We start from the raw sequence: 10469 nt of genomic DNA on the forward strand, positions 1-10469 counted from the left end.
TTAACAAATCAAAAACTGAAAAATTGGGCGTGCAAAATTATTCAGCCCCCTTAAGTTAATCCTTTGTAGCGCCACCTTTTGCTGCGATTACAGCTGTAAATCGCTTGGGGTATGTTTCTATCAGTTTTGCACATCGAGAGACTGAAATTTTCTCCCATTCCTCCTTGCAAAACAGCTCGAGCTCAGTGAGGTTGGATGGAGAGCATTTGTGAACAGCAGTTTTCAGTTCTTTCCACAGATTCTCGATTGGATTCAGGTCTGGACTTTGACTTGGCCATTCTAACACCTGGATATGTTTATTTTTTAACCATTCCATTGTAGATTTTGATTTATGTTTTGGATCATTGTCTTGTTGGAAGACAAATCTCCATCCCAGTCTCAGGTCTTTTGCAGACTCCATCAGGTTTTCTTCCAGAATGGTCCTGTATTTGGCTCCATCCATCTTCCCATCAATTTTAACCATCTTCCCTGTCCCTGCTGAAGAAAAGCAGGCCCAAACCATGATGCTGCCACCACCATGTTTGACAGTGGGGATGGTGTGTTCAGGGTGATGAGCTGTGTTGCTTTTACGCCAAACATAACGTTTTGCATTGTTGCCAAAAAGTTCAATTTTGGTTTCATCTGACCAGAGCACCTTCTTCCACATGTTTGGTGTGTCTCCCAGGTGGCTTGTGGCAAACTTTAAACAACACTTTTTATGGATATCTTTAAGAAATGGCTTTCTTCTTGCCACTCTTCCATAAAGGCCAGATTTGTGCAATATACGACTGATTGTTGTCCTATGGACAGAGTCTCCCACCTCAGCTGTAGATCTCTGCAGTTCATCCAGAGTGATCATGGGCCTCTTGGCTGCATCTCTGATCAGTCTTCTCCTTGTATGAGCTGAAAGTTTAGAGGGACGGCCAGGTCTTGGTAGATTTGCAGTGGTCTGATACTCCCTCCATTTCAATATTATCGCTTGCGCAGTGCTCCTTGGGATGTTTAAAGCTTGGGAAATCTTTTTGTATCCAAATCCGGCTTTAAACTTCTTCACAACAGTATCTCGGACCTGCCTGGTGTGTTCCTTGTTCTTCATGATGCTCTCTGCGCTTTTAACGGACCTCTGAGACTATCACAGTGCAGGTGCATTTATACGGAGACTTGATTACACACAGGTGGATTGTATTTATCATCATTAGTCATTTAGGTCAACATTGGATCATTCAGAGATCCTCACTGAACTTCTGGAGAGAGTTTGCTGCACTGAAAGTAAAGGGGCTGAATCATTTTGCACGCCCAATTTTTCATGTTGTCCACAATATGAGATCAGTGTGTGCAAAGTTTCAGTGAATAATTACATCGCTACACAATATCTGCCAGGAGTTTGCCCAAATGTGCCAAATTGGGTATGGAGCCAGAGACAGCGGTGAGGTCAAACTGTTGAACCCAGTTCCTACATTTCAATATAAAAATAGATTTTCTTCAAACAAAACTACACTACATTTTATCTCTGGGACCTTCAGGGGTGAATCTATCAAACCATTTGCATTATAAAAGTGTTTTGTTGTTGTGCACTATCCTCAAACAATAGCATGATCTTTTTATGGCTGTAATAGCTACTGTAAATTGGACACTGCAGTTAGATTAACAAGAATTTAAGCTTTCTGCCCATATAAGACATGTCTATGTCCCGGAAAGTTGGCTGTTGTTTACAATGTTTTCTAGTCACATTATTGCATATTGAGCAATAACAGGTTAATAACAAAAAAAGGCCCTTTGGTTGACTTTGATCAAATTTTCATTTATTTTGCTTATAATAGGACAGGAGGTTGAGGACTGGCAAAGCACATCATTCTGCTCTGTAACAACAAAAGCCAGAGAGTCCATCACTGTTACCATACGAGCATCGCCTGAGCCCCGAGGTCTACTTTCCCAAAGTAAAGCAGCAAAGACCCAACACCAACTGGTCCAAAAACCCCAATCACGCTAATGTGATTTCAGGGTCAGAAGACCACAGTAGATACACCACAGTAGATACACAACAGTCAAACAATGCTAGCAATAAAGGGTAGGGGTACAGTACAGGATTTATAATAGGATTGCATTAGGAGAGGATGACGGGGTCTCAGTTGACCTTCAGGGGATCTCGGTGACCCGTCTCAGGGAGCCGATGTTGGGGCTGGAGCTTCCCCACTCGCTGTGCCTCCTGTACTCGCCAGGACGAAGGAAGTACTGACGACCCCTGTAGTGGGGGTGCTCGTGGAGGATCCAGTAACCCTCTATGACGTTGGCGGAGGAGATGTCTCGGCTGTGGAAGCGCTCGTGAAGGTCGGGGCAGTCCTCCATCACCTCCATGTTCTGACCACCGAAGTCAGAGCGCTCGTAGATCTTCATCCTATAGTTTCCATGATACTGGGAAAGAAGAAGACAGACGAAATGGAGAATGGATATAGTTAATGATACTGTGACTTGACAAACAATATATAGATGGTAATGTAAATGTTCCATAATGAGAATGAAACATAACTTCAACCATGAAGTTTGTGAAGAAGAAATGCACCATGTGTTTTAAAACAAGGTGTTCAAAATAGGGTGGCATTTGTGACTCTATTTGTCATAGTCTCAGCCAAATGTCAGTAAGATTCTCGACCCAAGCAATGATGAAGTAAATGCTAAGATAGAAAAAATCGGTCGACACTGCGGCCCTCAACTCAAGGGACTGAAAACTATGTGGGACTGAGGACACCTGATGTAGTACACTCACAGGGGGCACCATACGGCAGGAGCGGATGCAGTCGTTGAAGCCAGCCCATCGCTGGTAGTCAGGGTACTCGCCCTTGTTCAGCATGTATTGGTAGCCAGTGTAGTTGGGCTTCTCGTAGGCTACCCAACAGCCACTGTCCACCTTTATGGAGTTACAGCGGCTGAAGTGGTTGTGCATCTCAGCACAGTCGCTGCTGCACTCATAGTGCCGGCCCTGGAAGTTCTTGTCCTCGTAGAAGATTATCTAGAAGAGAGAGATGGAAACTTCAAATCAAAATGATGCACACATATTGAGGAAATGTTTTACAACATATCACAGAATAAAAACAGAATTCCATTTTCATTCAAATGATTTTTATCATTAACTCTATTCCAATATACACCATTTATGATGTATAATTGAAATAAAACAAGCTTATCATCATAATATATATTTTTAGTACAAGTGACTAAGAAGAGAGTATTAATGGACCAATAATAAATTATCCACTTCTCATTTTCATATCCCAAAAACCACACATCCTTGAGGTCCCAAGCCCTGCCCACAGGTGATGCTTCATTGTTGCTTGCACTTCACCTGTCACAGGTGGTGATGCTGCTCTTTACCACGTGACCCATTTGATGTTCATTGTTTTTGATAGGCTAGAAAGTATGCCAGCAATTTAGTAAAATAATTTTTAAACGGCAACAGAAAGCAAGCAAAACAACCCGACAAGAGGAGCAAATTACTTCCGCCTTCTGGTTTCGTTATATATATGGAACATGTTATTGCTGACAAGCAAAACTTTTGGGGACTATGTCATCAATGGACTAATGAAGCAAACAAAGTTTTCCTTTAAGTTTAACTGCAAGACTGAACAAGTGAAAAACGTTTGTAAAATGTAAAAAGACCTAGCATTTATTGAATTCCACATAGGTCTAAATGTGAATTAAATTCATCTGTTAATTTACAAAATGTTAACATACCAAAAGTGTTCATTTTAAAATACAAGAATAATCTACCTAATGTGTTGCACAATGTAAATGTATTGTCGGGCCACAGTTAACCCATTCATAGACGCTAAAGCGCCTATTGAATATAGTATCTTCTGGTTGGGGGAGTTTTGTTACGTTCCCCGACGCTCATTCTGAACGTTAAAACGCGTCACTTGTGGTACGGTTTTGGAAACATAAGGAATATATCTTTCATATCACCGATAAATAATGATACAAAAAATATTCAATTACTACACACCTTTAAAGGGGCCATTAGGGTTAATGGGGGTTTTTCTCATTAGGGTTAATGTTCCCACACGGCCATATCTCCACGTTACATCACTTTTTTTTTTTTACGGGAGACGGATAACCACCTATGCTATCTAGCGAGCTCCGAACACCTGTGTGGAAGCGTAAGGGACACGCTCTTTTCACGCCACTTTGATACAAAGTAATTTTCCTAACCTTAACTTCAGTCTCCTAACCTGCTACGTTAATTCTCCCACGTTAACCTGTTATGAAAAAGTCTATTCAGTATCGAAAAATATATATATTTCACGTAAGTGTAACTTGGGAGGAATTGTAGTTTGTCAACTAGAGGCACACACAGTTTGTGGCTCTGTGCTAAACTGCTACAGTGAGTGTATCTTTATTATTAGATTTTTTTTTCTCTCAGATATGAAAGATAAGGGGCTTTGCAACATATATATTTCGAAAAAGGTTTGAAAGCGATGATTATTGACGTTTCTAAACGCGAAACAACGTCGGAATTGAAGTTGACATGGTGCTAACGGTGGGCGAATGTAACCGCTGAAAACCCTACTGATGGAGAAGAATGGTTTTCGAGAGCTAGGCCGTAGTGTGCAATTAGCAGAAACAGAAATCAGGTGTGCCAACTCTCACCCCAGTAACGTTATGATTCAACTAAGTAACCAACAGCAGCAAACAAACACTATTTTGCCCATATAGTTGATTATTATTAATAATAATAGGTGTATATAATAATGTTGTCCTGGCTAAAAATGCATTATGTAGGGATAGGGTGCCATTTAACATTGCTGCCTTTGAGGCATTTGTGTGGCCCTCCTCTGTCCAGTCCACTCACATGGGTTTTGAGCCTTTGACACATTCTATTCAACATCTCCTAAAATCCCCATCCATTATCATTAATGGCCATTAATTTCTGCATTAATTGCAAGATAATTAGTTATTTATAATAGTATCCAGCAAATCTAAATATGAAACATGTATTCTGGGTTTATCATAGAAAATAGTTATGTATTTCCCTGTGTAACGCATAGTGTGTTCATGCTTACCTTTCCCATTGTGACTGTGTTTAGTTCGGACCGGACTAGGTAGCTAGCGTTACTGGACCTCTTTATAGACCCTGCAGGGATCAGGGCTTTGAAATTGTGGCAAAAAGCTTTGTCGCGTCAGCACAATGTGCTCTACAGACTACAGAATACTATAGGACTGGCCCACAGCAGCAGCTCTTTGTCTCTGTCAAAAGCGCTCTCTCTATCTCTCTCTCTATGGAAAATACTATAACTGCACTTTCCCGAAGTCCCACAATAAGAGTTGCCACATCTGCCTTTATTGGCATTGAGGTTAGCAATGTATAGACAGACAGTCAGAGGGAGAAAATTACTATGGCCTCCTAAACAGCATTTGAATAGATTTGAATGTGTTGCAATGAGTTTCTGATTTGCAGTTAATTCAGTCAATGTTAGTTAATCAATAATATACTTTTAACAGTATATTTTGTATGTTGATTTGGTTGTGCTTATGACATGCTTGTTCACAACTGATTTGTCCAGAAAACCTTTAATGAGGGTGCAGATGACTTTTAGGGCATCTAATTTCCATGTCTAATAACCATACAGTTTATCCAACAATTGCTGAAACTTAATTATTAACACACAAGGTAACTTTGCTATTGGTTTTTCCAATGATTTGAGATAAAAAAAGAAAATCACACAGAGAAGCCATGTTTAAAAACCAGCACGTTTAATCACTTTGTTACAGTCCATAGGTGAGAAGCTTACAGGCCACTCCTCATTCTCCTGAAGGAGCCCACCATGGGGTTGTGGCAGCCCCAATCGCTGCAAGCCCTGTACTCGCCGGGGCGGAGGAAATACTGACGACCCCTGTAGTTGGGGTGCTCATAGAACACCCAGTAGCCTTCCATGACATTGGAGGAGAAGATGTCACGGTGGCGGAAACGCTCGTATACATTGGGGCAGTCGTCCATGAACTCCATCATGTGACCAGACATCTCGGGCCTGTTGTAGATCCTCATCCTGTAGGCTCCTCTGTACTGTTGGCGGAAGAGAGAGAACGGCGGGCATAGAGAGGACAAAAAGGGATTTGGGGTAAAATTATCACAGCGGGTCACAGTAGAGTTTTTTACACTGGGTGAACTAAGCAGAGGTAAACATACATACATTTCTACACATCGAATAATACCAGAGACTTGCTTCCCTTAGAAACAGATTTTCAGTCAAACTGTTAAAAATAGCAGCATAATATATTTTTTCTTAACTGACAAAAACACTGAGTGATGATAAATAGAATGAAAATGAATAAAAGTCTTTTCTGGGGGGGGGGGGGGTGTAGCCCATTCCTTTAAAAAATGACTGGATCTCCTTGTGGACTTCGCCACGGAGACTTTCATGCTTTGACTCCTCTCCTTATCTATCAATGACATCAAGAGGCAAGTGATTGATGCTGATTTCTAAAGCACTGTTTGATGTGTGGCAGGGTTAACCCTATCAGTTTGATTGACTTACGGGGGGGAACATCTGGCAGGAACGGATGCAGTTGTTGAAGCCCATCCAGTGGTGGTAGTCTGGGTACTCGCCCTGGTTCAGGATGTACTGGTAGCCGTTGAAGTTGGACTTCTCGTAGGCCACCCAGTGACCGCCGGTCACCCTGATAGAGTTACAGGAGTTGAAGTGCCTGAAGGTGTCGGCACAATCGCTGTTGCACTCATAATGACGGCCCTGGAAGTTGTGGCCTTCGTAAAAGATAATCTATGAAGAACAGAAATGTATAAACTTGTTTATATATAGAGTTATTTAGACTGAGTCAAGGATGATGATAGTGAAAGGCGAATGGCTTGACTGAAAGCAGTACTCATGCATGTGGTGTTGATCGACCAATAGGGGACACATTTCACTGCACCTTTTATATATGCTGTAAACTATGTAAGTGACGCAGGCAACTTCACTTTTGAGAAAGTTAATGCAAGGCACAACAGTTCAGTTTAAATTAGAAACCAACATTACTATACTAGTACTAGTATGGTCTCCAAGGGTTAGTGCCCCAAATCTGAGATTTGAGAGCAGTTTTTTTTCATTAATATTTTAAAGATGCACTCTCAAACAGTTTTTTTTGTGTACAATGTCATACAATTGTGTACTACGTCATTCATTTTGTGTAATATATTCCGAAATGCTTTCTATGATATCATATAAATTTTACAATTGCTGTGATATGCTACAAGTCCAATTTGTGCAATATGTTACGAATTTGTTGTGCTCCTGGAGTGCATCTAAGGATCTACGGGATTGGTGTCCCTATACCGGGACGGTTGTTAACGTGACAAGAATGATGTTGTAAGTAACAGCAAACTTTCCAGGACATAGACATGTCTTATATGGGCAGAAAGCTTACATTCCTGTTAATCTAACTGCACTGTCCAATTTACAGTAGCTATTACAGTGACAAAATTGCCATGCAATCATTTGAGGAGAGTGCACAACAACCAAAACATTCTATCACAGCAACTGGTTTGATACATTCACCTCTGACGGTAAATAATGTACTTACATTCAGTAATCTTGCTCTGATTTGTCATCCTGAAGGTCCCAGAGATAAAAGGTAGCATTGTTTTGTTTGATAAAATCAACTTTTATATTCAAATATAGGAACAGTTTGAAACCCTGCTGTCTCTGGCCCCACACCCACCTCGCCCGGCCATCTAGATGTGTGAAGGTTAGTGTTTTTTTTCTGTAGGGAAGCTAACTATCCATCATGTATGACATTCCTGGGAGTATGTAAACTTAAACTTTGTATTACCATATCATTTTTGTATGATCTCTATACTTCAAAATGTATCAATTGACCAATTCAGCACATTTGGGCAAACTTGATAGAAAATATTGTGCAGTACTGCAATGCGTCACAGGACCAGTCTGAAACTTTGCCACACACTGCTGCCATCTAGTGGCCAAAATCGAAATTCCACCTAAACCCCTAACACAGAACCCAAACCGGCTGCGCGTGTGTGCCATTGTGCATACGTTTATTTTGTCCCCCCACACCAAACGCGATCACGACACACAGGTTAAAATATCAAAACAAACTCTGAACCAATTACATTAATTTGAGGACAGGTCGAAAAGCATTAAACCTTTATGGCAATTTAGCTAGATAGCTTGCACTTGCTAGCTAATTTGTCCTATTTAGCTAGTTTGCTGTTGCTAGCTAATTTGTCTTGTGATATAAACATTGAGTTGTTATTTTACCTGGAATGTACAAGGTCCTCTACTCCGACAATTAATCCACACATAAAACGGTCAACCGAATCGTTTCTAGTCATCTCTCCTCCTAGGCTTTTTCTTCTCTTGACTTTATATTGCAATTAGCAACTTTCATAAATTAGGTGCATTACCGCCACCGACCTCGTTCGTCTTTCAGTCACCCATGTGGGTATAACCAATGTGGAGGTGGCACGTGGGTACCTGCTTCTATAAACCAATGAGGAGATGGGAGAGGCAGGCCTTGCAGCGTGATCTGCGTCAGAAATAGAACTGACTTCTATTTTAGCCCTTGGCAACACAGACGCTTGTTGGCGTGTGTGAGCAGTGTGGGTGTGCAATAATTTAATAATATATATTTCTACATTTTGCAACGCGAGCGGTGTAGTCAGCCTGTAAGGGATATTATGGCCTTTCTCTTGCATTTCAAAGATGACAGAACAATTATTTTTCTGAAAACGCATGTTTTTTTGTTTGTATTATCTTTTACTAGATCTAATGTGTTATATTATCCTACATTAATTTAATATTTCCACAAACTTTAGTGTTTCCTTTCAAATGGTATCAATAATATGCATATCCTTGCTTCAGGTCCTAAACTACAGGCAGTTAGATTTGGGAATGTCATTATAGGCGAAAATTGAAAAAAAGGATCTGATCCATATTAACTACCCTCATTATCAAAAGAGGTTACCTGTTCCCTTTTTCCCGATCCTTAAGGTTAATTGACCTTTTCTTTGGATTCCTGTTTTATCCTAGGGAGTATAGATGGGATTTTTTAAAATATATAATCCAAGTAATACAATTTTGTGGAAAAAAGTATCTCGCATCCTTCCATGTATTGGTATTAGTTCCAAGACTGAAATCTTTGACAAATCTTTGACAGCTTCATAAACTGTATGCGTAGCTTACTTGCCAAATCGCTTCACTATACACCTTAATAGCATTTGGTGCTCTACATAATTTTATCAGCAGTCATCAAACAAGTAACCGAAATGTGTGTTAGCTCATACCTTTCCCATGGTTGGAGGACTTGATGGTGGCACCGTAGCCTCCAACAGGGTCATAGGGCCTTTTATACTCTTCTACTGACAAGAGTGCTCTGTTGCGTCGTAGTGACTAGATGTTACCTTTTTAAACGTCACTGACCATTCCCATTGTCTCTCAAACCATAGGCTAATCTTTTTCCCCCGCAAGTGCTAGTTTACCTATACAATATATAACATCCACCCCATATAGCTGCCCATTCTATGTTTTCTGTACATAGACCCTTGTTCAGCCATGGACTAGTGATGCACCCATTGAAACATCACACAAAAGGCCTTTAGGTATGTAGTGTGAACAACAGAACCTTTAACGTTTACAGGAGGTGAGACGGTTCATGTACTCTCTAGTAAACAAAACAAAGCCATATCTTCTACAAATATTTGGGGTTGATGTGAAAAAGATGATTGAACGTTGGTAATAGAATGTTATGAAAATGCAAATGGTTTATCAGAGTTTATTTCGGTGTGGGTTCATGTTTTCCCTCTCCCTGATCGCAGGTCACGAAGTCTCGGTTGTGTTCTGTTCATAGACCTGTGTGTGTGTGTAAGTGATTCTGATGATATTGATTGAATCAAGCTCTTGTGTTGATGTAATCTAGAGTGATATGTTCTCTTTTTGCTTCCATAGCCTGCAGACCTACTCTGATGCCATGTACAGATAACAGTGTTCTGTGGTGTGTGTGTGTGTGTGTGTCAAAAGGAGGGCATAGTTGTGTGTCTGAGTCTATGTGAAAAGCAATAGTGCTTTGGACTTCTGTCTTTGGCTTGTAAAACATACCCCAGAGCGGAAGGGAAAAAGCCAGAAAGAGTTGCCCTTGTGTGTTCTGTTCCCAAAGCCCAGCTGATGCTAGAAAGGTCAATCTCATCCTTTAACCTTTCATGAGGATAAAGAGCCCATGTCCTCTCTCTAAAATTGTATGCTTCTTTCTGCTTCAACTCTGCAGAAAGACAATGCATTCTGAAACACAATAGCCGTTCGGTTCCCGGGCAAAAACCTGCTACTCTGGTAGTTTCTCTAACCAAATGTGACTCATGTTGATAAGCTTTTATTTTTTTAATCAAATCATTGCCTTGAAATTCCCATAGGCTTCAATAGATTTAATGTTTCAAGTAGCTCTCTTTTTCCACAACTGAAGTAGCTCATTGATATCCTTTTATCACATTG

The 10469-nt window shown here is 40.6% G+C and overlaps 2 protein-coding genes across 2 annotated transcripts; both read right to left on the reverse strand.

Annotated features, from left to right (window-relative positions):
* Positions 1-1759: 1759 nt before the first annotated feature.
* On the reverse strand, positions 1760-5162 carry LOC109869966 (gamma-crystallin M2-like). Its single transcript, XM_020460290.2, has 3 exons — positions 5034-5162; positions 2744-2986; positions 1760-2391 (listed from the first exon to the last, which is right to left on the reverse strand). The coding sequence occupies exons 1-3, from the start codon at positions 5040-5042 to the stop codon at positions 2116-2118; spliced, it is 528 nt and encodes a 175-aa protein (XP_020315879.1). The 5' UTR covers positions 5043-5162; the 3' UTR covers positions 1760-2115.
* Positions 5163-5702: 540 nt separating this feature from the next.
* LOC109869965 (gamma-crystallin M2-like) lies at positions 5703-9373 on the reverse strand. Its single transcript, XM_020460289.2, has 3 exons — positions 9272-9373; positions 6507-6749; positions 5703-6034 (listed from the first exon to the last, which is right to left on the reverse strand). Exons 1-3 carry the CDS (start codon positions 9323-9325, stop codon positions 5759-5761), a joined length of 573 nt encoding a protein of 190 aa, XP_020315878.2. The 5' UTR covers positions 9326-9373; the 3' UTR covers positions 5703-5758.
* Between the last annotated feature and the right edge of the window lie 1096 nt (positions 9374-10469).

This window comes from Oncorhynchus kisutch, linkage group LG25 (assembly GCF_002021735.2).
Source record: "Oncorhynchus kisutch isolate 150728-3 linkage group LG25, Okis_V2, whole genome shotgun sequence".
Classification (NCBI taxonomy): domain Eukaryota; kingdom Metazoa; phylum Chordata; class Actinopteri; order Salmoniformes; family Salmonidae; genus Oncorhynchus; species Oncorhynchus kisutch.

What these genes read in the sequence shown, in the direction of transcription:
- LOC109869966 (XM_020460290.2), bottom strand. An exon ending in CCTGCCGTATGGTGCCCCCT is followed by an intron (nt 2,392 to 2,743) that starts GTGAGTGTACTA and finishes CTTCTTTCCCAG; the next exon opens with TATCATGGAAACTATAGGAT.
- LOC109869965 (XM_020460289.2), bottom strand. Translation starts at nt 9,325, where the DNA reads ATGACCCTGTTGGAGGCTACGGTGCCACCATCAAGTCCTCCAACCATG. An exon ending in GTCCTCCAACCATGGGAAAG is followed by an intron (nt 6,750 to 9,271) that starts GTATGAGCTAAC and finishes TGTTCTTCATAG; the next exon opens with ATTATCTTTTACGAAGGCCA. An exon ending in CCTGCCAGATGTTCCCCCCC is followed by an intron (nt 6,035 to 6,506) that starts GTAAGTCAATCA and finishes TTCCGCCAACAG; the next exon opens with TACAGAGGAGCCTACAGGAT.